Source organism: Salarias fasciatus, chromosome 5, assembly GCF_902148845.1.
Source record: "Salarias fasciatus chromosome 5, fSalaFa1.1, whole genome shotgun sequence".
Lineage (NCBI taxonomy): Eukaryota > Metazoa > Chordata > Actinopteri > Blenniiformes > Blenniidae > Salarias > Salarias fasciatus.
Window position 1 is genome coordinate 6,748,576 of NC_043749.1, and position 18,809 is coordinate 6,767,384.

Below are 18,809 nucleotides of genomic sequence, written 5' to 3' on the forward strand. Positions count from 1 at the left end.
CAGCTCAGTGTTGTGTGATTTCTGCTACTCTCACGGAAACAGTGCAGTCCCCAATTAACAACTTAAAATCAGCAGTCTCTGTTATTTGGAAAAAAAATTCAACGATAATAATGAAAGATATTGTTTGTGACCTGCATGAACCCTCTATTAGTGAGACGCTAAAGTCCGCACAATCATCTAACTCTGATGTACGAATGGTACACTGAAAGTCCTTTTCTCGCCATATTAGCAGCATTTAGTGAATTTCAATGCAAAGGTCCTGAAAAGCAGTCATGAGGAGCGTCAGCGGCAGCAGTTCACATGAAGAAATCTCCCCATTAAAGCCGACGTCTACATACAGTCTTCCCCTGACAGGTGCGCACTAACCGCTGTGCTAAAGACCTGAATCTCATTCTGACGCTGACCTTCTCCTCTGCACCGCATGTCTAAATGTTAAATTCAAGTCAAGCTCCCATAAATTTAAAAACTCTAAGTCAGCATCCTGTGCTGGAAACTGCCAGACCTCCAGAGTTCCTGTGCTTCTCGTGAGCTGGAGGCCGATGGAGGAGAAATGGATTTTGTTTCTGGTTTATTGTTAAAGCCATTTTCAGGATGGACTTTTCAAGAAAAGCTGTCAGAGCAAGTTGGACTTTCAGAGCTTTGATGGACATAAAAGGAACTGAAGAGAACTGAACAGATTAATTGAATTCTTTTTGAAGAAAGAAAGGAGGATGGATTTTATCTGAAAAAAATCAGGATTTTTTTTGCGACTAAGATATTGCTATTTTCATAAATAATATTGCAATTTTATTAAGTTATTATTGAGGCTTTTTATGTATGACTCAGCTACACCTACTGCAGAAGGAGACTTGTGCACTCTGGGCTTATTTCTTCAGTAAAAACATTTATTTTGGCCACACAGGTTATGTACCTGTGATGCAACAGCTCTTTATACTGCTTGACGGCTTTTCAATCAGTTATTGAGGGCTGGACTGAAACAGATGGAGCAGTGCTGAAAGCCTTGAAATGATTGGCGCCACTGGACTCAACACATCTTTGTTGCTACTTATGGTAAAAGTAGTGTAAATTCATCCCACAGTTGCTTCTTGGTTTTTCTTGTTCTTGTGTTTTCAGTTTCAGTTGCTTTTAATTAAAAAAGTCACCACCTTCAATCTTCCTCTGCTGATTTTCTATCATATATCTTTAGAATTCATTGATAGTTCACTGGATACATTTCAGTTTTCTCATAAGATAATAAAGTCTGATCACTTCTTGATTCTCTTATGTTTATTAGAAAAGTGTTGTACAATGAAATGATATTGTACTCTTTCAGTCACAGTGCAAATAAATTGCCAACGGTAAAATGTGCATACAGATACCATTGACAAAATTACATCTACGCAAAATATCTGCAAATGAAGAAATCAAGTGAGCCTTTAAAGACAATTAAACATCAGAAGTCAGAAGCAGTGAGAACCCTGCGGAGGGAAGTTTCTCTGGAACGGTTCTGTCTCTGAGACATCAACATGAATCTCGTCATCAACAAAAATGAGATAAGCAAAAAAAAAAAGATTATTTTAGTAACCTGTGAGAAAAAAAACAAAATTGATATTAAAGGAACATGAAATATTTTGAATAAGTTAATGGGGTCAAACCAGCCCACCAAGACACTTTTTATAATAGGACAATTAAAAACAGAAATGAACTCGTCAATTAATTTAATTGTTTTTTTGTAAATGCAGGACCTAAGCTAGTGGAGACCATTGGAAAACAGGACATGGGGCCAGTCCAGAATGGAGAGTACTCCAGTCAATGTTTTTGGGAGACATCAGTGAAAATGAAATTCTATCTAATAGTAAATACATTAAAAAATAAATCATGTACAGATATGATGGGTTAGTCATGATCATTGTGGAAAAAAAAAACATTGACTGCATTGTCAAACCTCTAAATAACATTTTTAGTCTTTTTTTTTTTTCAAACAGGGACCTTCCCAAATAGGCTGAAGACCTAAGTTTGTGCCACTATAAAAAAAGATGGGGATATTGACAGAGTCATTAGCTCAATCTCTAAAGTGCTTGAAAAAATATTTGAACAAAAACTAGATGAGGTTATTGAAAAGAAGCAGTTGCTGAATGAGAGCCAGTATGGATTCAGTTCAGATACATCGACTGCTTCCGTTGTAATTAATATAAATTACAGAAAATTAAAAGAAAGCCTTCAACAAATGCGGGCTACAAAACTGTAAGGCAAACTGAGAGACATTTGCTGATCGTGTTTCAATAGCCACTCTGTTCGAAACGCACTTGTCACTGTCAGAGACACTTGCTGTTTCAATTTGTTTGAACTTTTTGTTCAGTGCTTTGTTGAATTTTAATAAAGATTAATATTCAGTCAGATCCAGATTCCTTTATTCATCCTAAAAGGGAAATTAATGTTTCTGTCAGCTCATCTGCCATTTGCTATAGAATTCTAAAGCCTAACGACTGATCAGAGATCCTCTGGATGTCTCCGCCCTGCCGTGAAGAGAGAGGAGCCTCCATCGACATGTTCTGAAGAGGATGATCAGTGTTTAGAAATGATTGATCCAGTCAGGTGGAGGACAAGGTCTCATGATTGAACTCTGACACTGCTTAAAATTCTCAGGATATCATTTGTTCCATCGCTTGTAAGGTGTGTGTGTGTGTGTGTGTGTGTGTGTGTGTGTGTGTGTGTGTGTGTGTGTGTCTGTGTGTGTTCTTGTTAGCCAGAGCGAATGAGTTAGAGAATCTCTGCAGGTGGCAAAGCTGTTTAAGGACGATGAGCGATGGTGTGTCTGAAACCCATCTTTAATTCAGACGCTTCATGCCTATCTGGCGGAGGAAAAACAAGAGACTTAAGATACAAGATTAATGCTCAAGTGGGAGGCGTGCACCGCCAGCGTGAGTCACACAGCCGAGGCTTCATACACCAAAGCAAGCAGTAGATTTGCGGTTGACATGTCAAGCCATATCTATCGATTAGGCTGTCTGATTATCTTGTTGCATTCATAAATCACGGCGGAGGACCTCCCATGAGCGCAGCTGAACTGAATTAATCCTGAAATGTGAACAGAAGATGCTGAAACAAGTATTTCTGAGTTTGCCGTGTGAAGGACGCCTTGAATAAAGAAAATAAATAAATAAATAAACATGGTAGGAAAAATGCATTGAGAGGGGCCCGAGGCAAAGCTGATCTATGAGCCCCCACTGACCCTGCCTCTTTAGTGCATCGTATCACCTTCAAAGATCTGAGATGAAGTCGCCCACCTCACTCTGTTCAGTATTACTGTATTCTACTGGCAGATAATGAATTATTACGACAAAGGACCGAAAAGCACGGAGGCCTATACCTCCATATGTCCCACACCACAATGTGATATTGTTGGATGAAATTCATAATATACTGTCGATTATACCAAGGCTGAACCCCGTCATGTTTTACAGCTGAACTGCTAAATTTATAATTTTTGGCTCGAGGAATATTGCAAATTATACTGCTGGCATTTTAATGCATATTGAAGAGGAGTCAAAGTCAACAACAGCAGCGTTTCAAGGGCAAACACCGAGAGTATATCAAAGCAAACCTGCATTAAATCCCACTGTCACTTTTAATTGGATAGTCTGCGGTGTGGTACCTTGTACCGCATCGGGGTTACACATAAACACCATCAAAACTATTTCCAGTGTAACACTGCAGCTTTCTAACAGTCACATCAGGGGTCAAGGAGCTCTGATATTACCCAGCGTCCGAACACTGCCCGACGCCATGAATATCCATGAATGAGGAAGATGCCTCAAGAAGCCGTAACTGCAATTAAAACATTCTGCACACATTTTCAAAATGGAAATCAACCTGCCGGGCTCGGTGCCAGCAAGTAATTCGAGCAAAAATGACCGAAATGCATAACCCCGTTTTTAATTTGCGCTCCATTCCAACCCATTTCTGGGGAGCAGAAACAAGCACAGAGGTTGTTCACTGTAAAAACGTATTCTCCTCCTCTCTCACTGATATTGCACTGACAAGAAGCTTCAGTCTGAAAGCTTCCACTATTAATCAAACTGCACCGAGAAACATTTTCCTCTTTCTGTCCCACTAAAACAACTAGTCTGATGGAGTGAAGCTCGGGGTAGAAATGTGATAAAGTCATTAATACACAATGTTGTAATTATATCACAGTGATGGTGAGGAAAAAGGCAGCAATACCAGCAAAAGTAATTAAAACTCATGTGTATCATATAACCTTGAAATGTCTACGCATTCTTGCTGAGAAAACATTTTCCGGTGCTTGCATTGTGGACTGACGAAGTTAGATATTCATCAGCCATTCCTCTGCTGGAAAAAATGAAAAGTCGACTAGTTCCTGGAAACTGAAAGTAACTTAGAACTCAACAAAGGTACTGTTTCTCTCATTTCTTTCCTCCCCCAGTTGGGAATCTCTTGCTATTGTCCACACTGTTATATTATTAAAGACACATCAGCTGAGCTGTTTGCACTGTGAGGCTGATTGATTCATTAGCATCTATTAGTCAGAGGAAGACGCTCTCAAATCTCAATGTCAGCGTAATTGTGTTTCAAAGTTCATAATCAGTTTCTAATGTGCCAAAGCAATGACGACGGCCATCGGAAAATGAACAACACGCATGTAGATCACAGGGATCGGTCGTCCTTCTGTGTAGCACAAATTAAACGTCTCGCTCAAGGACGGCAACTCGCCGTCAAGCGCGTCTGCCGTCAGGTGTCCCCTTAACTAAAAGAGAGCGAATACATCCCATCGAGGATAGGGGGAAGTGTAAGAACGGAGTGCTATCAGCGCAACAGTTTCCTCCATTAATTGAATGTACAGGAGTCTCTTTGTTCCCCCTGGAGACCGCCTGCCTCGGAGAATCCGAGGTAAAGCGAGCACAGAGTGAAGCAGATCACACGGGCCTCTTCCTCCCAGTGTTCAGCTGATTCCTGCTCAGATCGCAAATCAAATCCAGTCACACATTGGCAATCACTTCAAAAATATTTTTTTCTGGAACTGAAAAGAATGTAAAAAAAAAAATAATGAAATTCATAAAAGCACCAGTGAAGCTTTTTGTATTTGCTTAAAAATTTCTGAAGGACAGATTACGCTGTGTTTTTCTTTTCAGACTACTTTCTAATCAGTCAAATAATAAGAATTGTGATGGCCTTTTTTCTCATTTCATAATGTTTGCCTTTGTTTTCTTCTTTTTAGGCTCTTTATTGATTCACCATATCCACAATACACATTTTATTTTTGACTATGGATGCATCAATACAGATAATTATTTTTCTGAAACATACATTGTTCAGCGTCGTGCCTATCACCCGCTTGGCTTCCCATACACAACTTGTTATTGATTGATGCTTTTTATCAGAACCGACATGCTTCGGAAGTCATCTGAGCTTCCGTAGCTCTTCTGATTTTGCTTGGCCTCACACGACACCAATTCATCACTTTGTGGACGAGATATTCAGTTGCTGCCTAAAATAAACCACTTACGATCTGGTGCAATGAAAGAATGAATCAGTGTCTGTCAGGACGTATAGATCCAAATGCAGAATCGGATGAGGAGGACGCGTTTGACACTTGATTCAAGTCGAAGTGGGCAAGGTTCACTGCAGGTGTGATCAGTCAAACATGAAACAAACAAGGCCCACTCCCAACACCAGAGGTCAGAGAACCGGCAGGAGGCAAAAACAGGCCAGCCGTTTGACAGACGTGGAAAACGCTGAAACACAAACCAAATGTGGTACAATGACGCATGACGTTGGAACAGTTTAGTCCCGTTTGCATTAAAATGCAACGCAATGGAGCTGGGACTCGCTGAACATACAACTAGCATCCAACAAACAACAGCACCCACTAGTGGCCAAACATGAAAACTTTCAAAATTTTCAGCATTTCTGGCGTTTTCATGTAAATGGACATCGTTATTGAAATGTTGTTGTGCAAATGCAAAATATTTTCTGAAACGAAACCAAAATGCAAAACGATGCGTTTCCATTTGAAACGTCACAAGGAGAGGATCAACAAGACACGGCTGGAAACAATCAAGGAGCATGATCAAAGAGGGCAGAGCAGTCAGACGCAAGTGTGCATGAACGCCACACTGGACAATAACTGGAAACGCATGACTGACAAGAAGCAGAATGACAACAGGGACAAGAAAAGAGCAACTTAAATCAAAACATGATAAATAGAAAATGAGACAAAATTTAAAACCAAAACTATTCACTTCATCTGTCAGTGGTCATAATGTTATGGTTTATATTGAACTATATTTGAAAGATTAATGTATTACATTTGTTTAATGGTTTATGTGCTTAAAAAATACATAATAAATTGTGAATATGCTAAAGAAGCTCTACACTATGTGAATTTCTAATCTATAGTCTGAAAGAGAGTTTACAGAACTGTACTTTGAGTAACCAACATACTGAAGCATGAAGGAAGCAGCTGCATGCAGCAGCGATGCACGCTGAGAGGAACAAAATGTCTGCCAGCCACATCCATTATAAAAACGTTGAAGTGGGCTGATGTAATGTAATAAACTCACTGACATTTTAAACTTAGAAATGTCAAGATGGTACCTGAGACTGCCGAAGGTGCGACTGTTTGACTTTTACCCAACCAGTGAGGACAGTTTTTTTTTTTTTTTTTTTTTTTTCGTATTTCCCAGCTGCAATCAGTGGATTGTCTTCACGCCGCTGCGCTTGCATGCGTGTTTATCTACCTCCCTTTTCGTCTGGTTAAACCGCTCCGTGTGCGGCGCTCTCCCTTATCGCTTCCCATATGTTGGGATCGACAGCGGCGGACAACAATTGTTGCCCCATGCTCGGCTCTTGCCATCGCAAACACAACTTCAGCTGCCAAACTAATTTACTCCTGCCGCCAGCACTCTTCATAGTTGCCTTGGAAACAAAAACTTGTGGTAGCTGTTCTCTTTAGCGAAAGTGAAGTAATTGATGCATTATATGCTAATCAGAAATAACAGTGTGGGTAGGATGATGTGGATGTTCACCCGGTTGGCATACCAAGCAGATGCAGATGAGTATAAAGCTGTCTGTTTCCTGGGCAGACCTTTGATGATGAATGCCAGGCGCAGCTCGGCTGATGGAAACGTCTGCTTCCTGCTCAGCGGACCAGCAAAGACATAGTCAATGGAATATTAAAATCATTATATCTGAGATTGAGGGGGAAAAAAAATGGGGTTTTTTGCAGGCAGGAAATGGTGCTGCGATAAACAGCAGTGATTGTTCAAAAGGAACCTTTCTTCTTCTTTTTTTTTTTTTTTTTTTTCCAGACTGGGATTTTTCAATCACTGCTTTGGTCATCGCTCATACTCCCTCGTGTAGGTTGAAAGAGAAAGCTGTTTGCTGTTGGACAATGAATTTCCCCTACTGAAGTAGATGGTTACTGTAATTAGTAGTGAGGCTCAATGAGGGCTTCAACAGAGGAACATATGCTGGTGCTACTGTCACGCTTAAAACGCATCAATTTTATGCCACCAATATATGCAAAAGGATGAGAAAACATAACTTTTCCTTAATATTCTGTTGTGTTTGCCGACACAATATATATATGAGAGAAAAATGTGGCATTGCCTCCTGATACAATAGCAAAACTCTGACAGGAAAGAGAGAAAAAAAAGGCAGAAATGGTGTAAAACTGAAGTGCAGTATTGTAAATTATTCAGTGCAGGGGCCATGCAAAGATCTGACTACTTGCTCATTTAGGAAGATTAACAGATGTGGCAAATCACTCTGTTGTCAATCTTTTCCTCTGCTGAGCTACAGAACTATGAATAAATTGGGCTTGATATCTCCAGTGGGAACTATTCTTTACGAGGGTCCTCTGTTCCTTTCTTCCCTCCACAGTCCATCTGAAAAAAAAAAAAAGAGGACACATTTGTTATCTAACGGCACGGCGGGCCATTGTGTTGCGTTTCTCTCTCTCTCTCTCTCTCTGTTGCCTTATCTTCACTCATTCAAATTCTGCTCCAACAGCAACTTTCGTATCACTCCTACTTACAGGAGGACTCCAGTTTTCTGCAAGTTCCTTGCAGAGCCGCACGTAATGTGAAAAACTGCCGGACGGCCGATAAGTGTGACCCGCGCCACGGACCAACGTCTGTGTTGTTCCACCTCTGCGCGCCACTATGCCGTCGCCATCAGCTTTTGAATTCCACTTGTTCCGACGTGTCCTCCAGCAGGAGATCACTCAGGCTGCACGAGGACCCTCTCACACAAGGCAACGCATCTGCCGCTGGTTCTGGCATTGGCTTCACGGCCACAGAAATATTATCCGAGAGATTCAGAGTTACACTTTTCACTGCCTGTTACTTGTATATTTCCCATCGGCTCTCGGTCCATCTGCGAGCCGCCGTTCAGACAGGAAGCCGTGAGCTCGGAGAAGCCGTTTTGCCTTGTTAGATGGTATAACTGTGGAGGAAATGGAAAGCTGCCATCCTTGATAATTTTACATCCCCAGCCTCCAACAAAGGACTGAATCACTGGGAAGGATTCTCGTCGAAAGCTGTTGCTTCACGCTGCTGCGGTGACTTTTATAGATTTCACATTTATCTCAAAATGTACAATTAAACAAGAAACAAAAATCAAGTCAACAGACAGTGCAGCTGCTCTGGGAGACAGCAGTACTATGAGATGATAACATACTGAGAGAAAACTATTGTAATTTGGATCTGTGTAGGATATCTGACACATAATTCCAACTAAAGAATAACAATATTAAATTACCGACGTTCAGTCTGTAGAAGTTACCATGTTTGCTGTCAAAATGCCAATATGTGTGTGAAACAGTAGATTTAAGTAAGAGATTCCAACAAAGAAATAATCTACCAAATATATTTATTTCCTTTCTGCATACAGCTTGGGATCATTTTTGCTAAACTAATGTTGAAACATGAGAAAAAAGAAAGTAACTGAAACATAAATGACCACAAGAAGGACCTCAAAGATATAAACAAACCACTACGAGAGGTCCGAGAGCTATTAAGATAGTAAAGCACCAAATGAACATGAAACATGAAAACAGTCATGACCAGGCCATTAAAAGTGGAGTTAAAGTAGTAAATTTAATGATCTAAGATGTGATTATAAAATCAATTAGGTTGACAATAGGGACTCAGCAGTGTGTGGACGGCGTGTTTCTTCATGGCCTCACTGCTTCGGCTCAAGACTGTCGGAAGAGTCAAGACAAAACTTTAAATTGTTTTACAAAAATCAGTTAAATTTTGGGATGATTGGAACATGGATGAGAATTACTCCACATGAGGATTGCAGGGGGGAGAATGGCATTTGATGAAGCTGCTAACAGCTCTCAGACTTTTAAAAGCTGACCCGATTAACCTTTCCTTTTTGTAAAACACCAAAAGACTGAGAGGTTGGTTTTAATCTTTAATGATCGCGTGGAAACGCTGGTGGAGGAAAAAGCAAATGCAATTTCCCTCCGGAATGGAATTAAAATGAGGTGAAAAGTTATTTTCATCCTGAAGTCTGCTTTCATGTCTGGGTAAAGATTTATTTGTACAAGTAAAGGGGTGATAACACAGAAGAATTTTCCAAACAGAACTGGGATTGACCAATTTTTTTCATTTCTTGGTCAGATGGTGTGTATGCTCGGGTGAGACTTTTAGTTCAGAATATATGGTTCTTTCACTTGTGGTTTAAACATTGTTTCAGCTCATCCATCCAGCGTTTCATACAAGCCTTCAAGAATTAGCCTCCTTATGTTTCGTCGGGTCACCGAGGACCATTTTCTGGTGAAGCTGCTGTCGGTTTAGACTGCTGGGAGATCTTGTTTAATGCGCTGAGCTTCTCTCCGCTGTTCAGCGCTTCATATCGTGAACTAACGTCTCTCCTGTGATTAATGTTTTTTTTCTCTCTGTCCTTGTTTTTGGGAATACAGGTGTCTTCTGCCCTTGTCCGTGTTTCCCCCGATTTGTGTCAGTTTTAAAATTGACTGAATAAACAGTCATGAATTTTATCTAACAGGGTAACTTTCCTCCGCTGGAATAAGGCATTGTACCATTAAATTGAATGTTAGGTTAGTTCGTTGAATATTGACGACGTCCGTAGAGAGGGTCAACATCAGTGTTCAAATGAGACGGTTTGAAAACCATATCTGTGAAAACACCTTGTTTTTATGTCATGGCCGGACATGAAGGCTGCGGGTGATTTTATATCATAATGGTAAGAAGAGGGAATGTTAAGCAGCATTGTGTTTGACCTGCAAAGGGCAAAACACTGAAAATACAAAAATGGCTCCTTGAGGGAAAACACAGTCAATAATGGGGTTGTTACTTATCTTGGCTGTGCGCTAGTTAGGGTGAAATGTTGTCTGTCATCAGATGAATTTGTTGTTATTTTAGGTTTCCATCCCCTCTGATTAAGAGCTGATTCAAGCTCTCCTTTAAGACTTGATTTAAACTGCAATTAATCAAGCTGTGTGATCTCTTTGACACGAAATGTCGAAGAGACACAGTGTGTCAAACATAGTGTCTGATTGGAGGAGACAACCACTGTGCAAAAACAGCCTTTTCACCCTGTTCGACACAAGCAGCAAATTGACTGGAAATTAAAACTAATGAGCAATTACCCCACCAATGAACTCCTATTAATGTCTGTTTTCTCAATGCTCCCCAACCGAATCCCAATTCCTACTTATTTAATTAATGTGAATAAATATGACACTTGTTTTCACTTCCTTCATCTCTCATTGTCTTCTTCGCCACGCGCTCTGCACCCGCGCGGCACATCCAGGAGCTCATAATCTCGCCGCTCCTCCTGAAAGACGGCGTCTGCCGCGCGCTCAGACGAATGTGTCTCTCCATAATCAAAACACATCAGCCACTATTGGTTCAGTATATTTTGTACATTCATAAATATTTCATTTGCATACAGCCTCTATTATGAATCTCCTGCTCATATTTCTCAAATATTAAAGCTATTTACCCTTTCAAAAAAAAAGTGGAGTCGCACTCAGCTTGAACCAGCGGCTTGTTTCCGATTTAATCTTGTGTCCCCTGCCATGCGGCTGCACATGAAAGGCCCTTCAGCATGCAGCTGTAATGACTTAACAGGGTGTGTTCACAAAGAGAAATATCTAACAATGTAATGAATTATTCAGCCACTCTTTCTCCCAGGCCTGAGCCACTACAGCTCCGGATGAGAGTGTGTGTGCAGGCCCGACGCTGCAACTCGGCGCTGTAATCAATGGATGGCGAGGTTAATAGAAAGTTATCATTGTTTTGTACTGTTATTTTTTTAATGGGCTTAAGCGCCGCGGTGCGAATATTAACATTTCATATTACAAGTTTATAGATTTGCAGTCGTTTTCTCTCCAGCGGAGCTGAGCAAAGTTTATTGAGGCGCCTCTGTGAAAAGTCATAACAATAATAGAAAGAAAGAAAAAAAAAAACAATACCAAAACAAATGGACTTCCCACAGAACAGAACTGCGCTCTCTCTCATAAAGTGTGAACAGATGCGAATGTGAGTGAGCGCGGACTCACCTGAAGCCTCCTACTCCTGCTCTGGGGAAGGGAAAAAAAAAGTTGTATTTCTAACAGATCACTACCACCACCTTCAGCTCGGTACCTGTAAAATCCATTACATGCACATAAAACACTACTCTGTACTTTCACACACACACAAAAAAAATAAAAAAAGACCGCCGGAGGTGACAGTTTTCTTCACAGTCGTGCATAGGGTGACACAATAGCAGAAAATGCACACCGAGGGTCTTTGTTTTGAAGTGAGGCCGCCCGCTCTGCGTGTCCAATTCTCTCTCTCACCTCATTTGCCTCTTGCATTACTTTGCCGTGAGGCCGGTGGTCTGTCTGTCAGACACTTTCCAAGACTGTTTCAGGACAGGAGTTTCCCAGCGGTGACAGTCACAGATGTGTGAAGGCATCCGAGGCATCATAACAAGGAGGGAGTGAAACACCATTTGCAATATTGATGGTGTAATTATGCAGATCAGACACCAGCGTTCATCCCTCACACATGCTAAAAACTGATCTTTATGCCTCCCGGCCCGTCGTTCACACGTCTCCTCTCTGCCGGCTCGCAGATATCTTTCTAAATCAGAGTCAGATAAAGCTGGAAGCTGAGAACAAGTCGGCGCCGCTCGACCGAGAAGCTCAAACTCACTTATCAAGTGTCCAAAAGTCTATTCCCACAGACGGAGTCGGTGTAATAGTTCATACTGTCAGATGACAACTTTTCTTTTTCCTTCTTTTATTGGCGTGCTGGTGAGAGGCAGCTTTGGGAGAAGCGAGTTCCTGCATTGCTGCTGCTTTCGGCAGTGACGCACTGTTAAGTGATTACAATCAAGAAATTAGTTTACAGAAGAAAGAAATTAGCAAAGCAGACGTTTTGTTGAATGTTTGCCATACATGAAGAAACTGTTGCCTCCTCCTGTCTCACTCACTGATTTATTTATGTTGCCTTGCAGAACTACTTCAATTCTCCTGACATAGAAATCATCCAAATATAAGTCTTGTTTCAGCCTGAATCCTCAGAACATCCCACTGCAGAAAGGCTGTGTCTGCATCATGTGCGCTCCAGTCTGGACTTAATCACATTCTCTCTAGAACTACTGACATTCACAACTTAGAGCAATTTTCTCCAACCTAAAGGTCAAAGTGTAACAGAACTCAGACATGAGGCCTATTAACCAACAGGCTCTGATATGGCGCACCAAGCCACCAAGCCACTGATCATGTTGCCATGAAAGATGGTCACGTTGTAGTCTCAAAGTCATCTTGTCAGCTTGAGTTTCGAAAAATATTTTTGGTATAACAAGGTTTCTGGACTCTTCCCTGTATTTTCTACCGGACGGTATCAGCAAAATTGCCTTTATGTTAACATGTTGTCATTTTCAGTGGTAACTGTTTGCTTTTCTGAACATAAAGACATTTCCTTGTGTGCGCTCTGCACCACCACAAAGAAAAACTTGAAAATTCTTTATAGTTTACTAGTTTGACCCACTCAAGATGAACCTGGGCTGTCAAATACGTTTGACATCTGTGGCTTAATAAGTAAATCAGTATTAAAGGTGATGTGTGACAAGATGCAACACTAAAGTGTACAGATATGGAGGAGACAGAGGGCATGGCGATAGTTACTTTCTCATATAATTACCACTAAAATAACCAACACTTTATTAAGTGTTAACCGGCAACGATTAAAGTACGACTTTTCAGTCCAGCACTAACAAGAACATTGTTTCTGGTGAAGCACACACTTGTCAACGCTGCCTAGTCTGTGTTTCCGTGGAGTAATGCTGCTCCCTAGTGTGAGCAACAGGAAGTTGAATTCAAACCTTCAGCGCTCCAGTCATTAGTGGAAAGCGAAACTTGAACTCAAGCCGTCGCTCACCAGACATCAGGGAGCCATTCAACCACAGAATATCAGAATATTCCAAGGATGAGATGTAAAATTTTAATTTCAGACAAAGCCGTTTTGATTCGGCTCCATGGTGTCTTTTCTCCTCGGTGCTTAATGGGGCAGATGTTTGCCATTATCACTCCGGCTCCTCGCGCTCCTGAGTTAGCAGTTCCTCAACCCTGTGTTTCTAGTACAGCTTTCAGCATTCATGGGCAAATTACTGAGTGATTTGCTCAAATGAAAATCAACAGGATTCTTGTAATTGAGGTTAAGCCTTTGAAAACTCCGAACAGAGCGTCACCCCGCTGAGTTCAATCACAAACTGAGGGAAGAATCAATGTGAGGCCACAGATGACAGGACAACCCGTTAATTTGATTTTTACACATCTCAGATCAAACTAAAGAAAAAAGCTTTCTTTTTTTTTACGCCCGTCGTGAACAAACATGACAGTGAAATCAAAGTTCAGAGAAAAACTGAAAACAGATACAGATGGACCAAAACCGAAGGAGCGCTCCCCTGGTAGGACACACGTCAAACGCCGCCCACTCATCCTACAGAGCAACAACTGTAAATGGGATTTAGGAGTATTTCATGTGTCCAGCAGTGCATTTTGGTTTTTTCTAATAGTTTCATCGACTTGGATGTTTGTCTCATTTTGTGCCATAAATTGTTTCACATACTTATCAAATATTTGTCAATATATTTATCAACCTTGCTGTGTTGGTTTGCCTTCTTTTTTTGGATTTATGCAGTTTTACTTTTCTTTGCAGTCATATTTGAAGCGTAACTTTATTGAACTCTTCCTATCTTCAACCAGAACACCTCCGTTTTTTTTTTTTTTTTAAAGAAAGCTCCTCCAGAGACACCGAAGACTCATATCGCCTCTCATACAGGACAATCATTACTCCTCGAGACAAATGAAATAAATTGCAAGTGTAAAAGAATCAGCGGAGTGCCACTTAAGTTAATAACTCTTAGAAAGGGCCTTGTTTTTATTGAACAAACAAAACACTTTTGTTCCTGATCTGAAAGAGATGGGATTAAAGGCGCTTTTTGTCTCAGCAGTTTGTATGAAAATCTAATTAGAGTCATAACAACAAATGCACATTTATGAAGGCAATTAAACACTCATTTGGAGATATTTCTAATTTGCCAGCATTTTACTGCAACTGCTCATTTCCCATCCTTTGTTGACACAGTCATTTATCACAGATGCCGCGGTCTGACAATCACGCCGCCGACTGTCTGCTGACTGTCTGCTGCCTGCAGACGATCTCCGCCGAGCTGCGCCGCACACGTCCGTCTCCGGTTTCCGCAACACTGAGTAAAAGCTGGTGGGGGACGTTACCTAGGGAACGGGCCGGAGTGATGGAGCGAGCGGGCCTAATAGAAAACGGCAATGATTACCGACTGTAAATAACCAAAGGTCAGGAGTGACACGGCTGTGGAAAGCGTGCCGGCTGAAATATTCATGCAGGGTGACCCCATCTTTCTTCAGGTACACGTCGGAGCACATGTTCTGCTGCTTGATCACACGCACTTTCAAAACTCTCACACAATGGGCAGCAAAGTTGCACAATACTTAGGTTTGCAGATGCTGCCGGCTGACTTACTTCTATGCTACTGAAACATAGCACACAAGCAAGGAAAGTAGTATTTGGATGATTATCTGTGGATGCTTTATGCCTAATTGTGTTTTTCCCTCTTTTGAATTGGGACAGTTGATGAAAAACTTGCATATGTGGGGTGAGCAGCAGAGCTAAACACGCAAATGATATGTCAATATTCTATCTATATAAGTTGGCAATGCTGATATTAGATTTTTAGACAGCAGTGCAGCTCATCCCATACATGCAAGTTTGTTCCAAATACAGCCCCAGTTAAAAGGACTTTCTAACATGAAACTTATTTTCAGTATTCTTTGTTGCAACAGTCAAACTTACGTTCCATGCTGTTTTTAGAAATATAACTAAATTATGATAACAGTATGGATATGTGCTACATTTCCTCTGCTAAGTGCTGCATTCACATCTCATTAAGCAGTGGGTTAATTGTTCATCCAAATATGTAATCAGAAGGGTTTTATCTCACTCGGTGGCGTTTACAAAGGAGCTGTAACTTCACAGTCAGAGAGATTTCCGCCTGCAGTGCAGACTGCTGGCGCCCAGGCACGGAGCCGTGCTGCTGGGCGAGGCCTGAGACGACACGGTGCCGGAGCTGCAGGACGCCCGCTCCACCCGGTAGGAGATGGAGTTGTAAAAGACGGGGTTGCTGTGGCCGTTCGTTCGGTTGCAGCGAGGCTCGTCGGCCCTGCTGTACGTGTCCAAGCTGCAGCACATGCAGGAAAGCAAGGCTCTGAGTCTGCTGGGCTGACCGAGCTCAGCCTGGAGGAGTCTGTGTTCCTCTGCCGGAGAAGGGAGAAGGCTGAGGCAGCTGGTGCCGCCCTCCATGGGCAGGGTGAGATTGCACCGGCTGCTGTGCCCATCAGCGGTGTCTTTACTCTCGGCCTCGGTGTCCGACGCCTCCCTGTCCTCTCCGGGCTGTCCTCCCTGCTCTCCCTCCACCGCAGCCCTCACATCAGGCTCATCTGAGCTCACGGTCAGAAAACGCAGCACCAGCAAGTTAAGAAAAGCTCCGATGACCGTCAGACCCACCAAAATGTACATGAAGCTGAAGACCACGTAGGGCGGCCGCCTCTGGAGGGCATCTCTCTTCTGCAGGGCTACAAAATCCCCGAAGCCAATGGTGGTGAGCGTGATGAAGCAGTAGTAGTAGGCGTTGAAGAAGGTCCAGTCTTCAAAGTGGGAGAAGGCTGCAGCGCCGAGGCAGAGGGTGCTCATGCAGGACAGCAGGCCCATGAGGACCATGTTCCCCATGGACACCTCCGTCTCCCTTAAGCCCAGGCTCTGCTTGGCTCTGTGCAGCAGGTATCGGACTAAGGTATTGATCCTTTCGCCCAGGCTCTGGAACATGACCAGTGTCAGAGGAATTCCCAGGACTGCGTAACACATGCAGAAGGCCTTTCCGGCATCAGTGCGAGGAACCACATGGCCATAACCTACACAGACAGATATTCAAACAAAGAGTACAGAGTCAAGGTTTTTTTTCCAGTAGATTCACTGAGCATCTTATTTTATTGGAGCCGTTTATGGTTTCACTTGCACAAACTAAAGAGTTCCCCATCAGAGTAACCCACTGAGTGAAAAGGAGTCGCTTAGTTCAGAATACTGCATTAACATTTGAATGTCTGTGAGACAGAACCGGTTATTGTGAAAATACTGTCTTCTTCATCTGATGGCGTTCACTGGATGCAGGACGTGAACTAAAGATCAATACCACAATACCTACCCAAAAACAAATACATTTTAATCTAATAAAGTGAAGAATGAAATAACTTGACAATATTACAATAAAGTGAAATAAAAAAAGAAACCAAACGAGAGAGTGAGCTGCAATATGACAACTACTCCCAAAAAAGAATTCCAAGATTTGCAATTTGTTATTTATGCAATTTTAAATACAAATATCAATATTACTCGCTATAGCAGGAAGCTATTATGTTGCCTTAATGCTTTGGAAAAAGAGTCAAAACACCTCCGTGTTTTTTGTTTGTTTTTCCACTTGAAAAGAGCGAATAATGAATATGACAACTATCCCATCCACAATGCTTTTTCATAACTGCACAAACCCTGCACAATTCCCCCGGTGTACTATTACATAATTGCTGTTTTTTTTTAAGATACTTTTATGTAAAAACTCATTATATTATCGGCAAAAAGTAATCACGGATCAAATATTTGATCAGCCGGCAGGTTATTACATTATGGGTTTTATTACATTGAAAAGGCCAAAATTATGACATTATTGGCAGGTATGACCTTAATGACCATCATAACAGTTATCTTTCAGTTTTCAAACATGTTCTGAAGTCCCTTATGAAGGGTCAATTGTCTCTTACGCACAGTTTACGCACTTTTACGCGCAAGAATAACTGTTCTTTTTTACCAAGTCAAGTGGGAAAGGGTGACATAACCGTGTGTACTTGCCAATGGTGGTGATAACAGTGATGGCAAAGTAAAAAGATCCTGCGAACTTCCACTGCGTCCCGGCGCGGTGCGGCTCGGACTGCAGGACCACCCGCTCGATCTCTGCGTAATCCCGATCCTCCAGGCCGTACTTTCTCTTCAGCTCGTCCAGCCTCTGCTCCAGCGACTCCTTCCTGGAGGACTCGCTCTCAGACTCCAGCGCGTCGAAGACCGCTGCTCCAACCAGCAGGTAGAAAAGGGTGGAGAGGATCAGAGAGAGGGTCCTGATGTTCTGCAGCTTCATCCTAAAGTCAGGGGCGCCCGCAGGGAGCAGGGGGCGGGAGGGAGGAGGAGGAGGAGGAGGAGGAGGAGCAGAGGGACAGGCTCTAGATGGCCACAGGAGCATCCTGTCTGAGTGTGAAGGCCCCTCAGCCTGCTTGGATTATGGTTGAAATTGAAGCCTGCAGTGTGAGACAGAGTGAGTTACCTGTGTGCATCGGCTGGCTCCACCTCGCTCTCCACAACGGATTTGTCCAGTCAACTTCAAGATGCTCACACACCTGCTCTGAAATCCACTCATGACACAAACTTAACTAATCACACCATTAATCCCTCTGGGGAAAATCATTTCCTACCACACTGACCAATCCAACCACATTACAAGACTGTCATGCTCAGCAGTGACACATCCTCTGTGGGATTTGAACCTGTGCACTCCTAATCCCAAGCTCCTCCACCCTCTAGGCCACCACTGCCCCACATAGGCTAACTTTTCCCATGGTGCACTTCACTAAAGACTGGTGAAAATAAAGACAGAAAAATGCTCTTTTTGTTGAAAACAATAAATCAGTGATATTCAATGAGAAGCTACAATGTACACACACTCGCAACAAGGACTCTAAAGTCACCAATTAGCACCATTTACTGAGCCTGGGGTGTCTAAAAGGCTGTAGGTTACATCAGGGGTGAGCAGGGTTTAAAAAAAAAAAAACACAAAGGTAAACATTCACAATTTTCTTACAATAAATGTTTAAGAATGCTTGATGTCTAAAAACGTCCACCAAGTCCTTGAGTTCAGCGTCAGTCGGTCAGCCCTGGCGCTGCCCTGCTCTTCTGTTCATCAGCCTCTGTTCTTTGGAGTCTGTGTTTCTGGCTTCTTGCTTCCTCCTTTTATCTTCTGGACTGCCACCTGCTGCTTGTTGGTTAATTGATTTACTGCTGCTTGGGTTTGGTCAGTCTGTTTGTTGCCTTCAGGGGCTGTGGGAAATAAGTACACTGCATACATGTGTGCAAAAACAAAACAAAAAAACCTCTAAATGTAACCAGCCGCGGGTTAAAAAGAAACACTCGAGCAACTTGAAAAAC

The 18,809-nt window shown here is 42.2% G+C and overlaps 1 protein-coding gene across 1 annotated transcript; it reads right to left on the bottom strand.

Moving 5' to 3' along the window:
- Window positions 1-11,658: 11,658 nt before the first annotated feature.
- On the bottom strand, window positions 11,659-17,748 carry LOC115388682 (potassium channel subfamily K member 15-like). Its single transcript, XM_030091922.1, has 2 exons — window positions 17,466-17,748; window positions 11,659-16,477 (listed from the first exon to the last, which is right to left on the bottom strand). The coding sequence occupies exons 1-2, from the start codon at window positions 17,746-17,748 to the stop codon at window positions 15,546-15,548; spliced, it is 1,215 nt and encodes a 404-aa protein (XP_029947782.1). The 3' UTR covers window positions 11,659-15,545.
- Window positions 17,749-18,809: the final 1,061 nt, after the last annotated feature.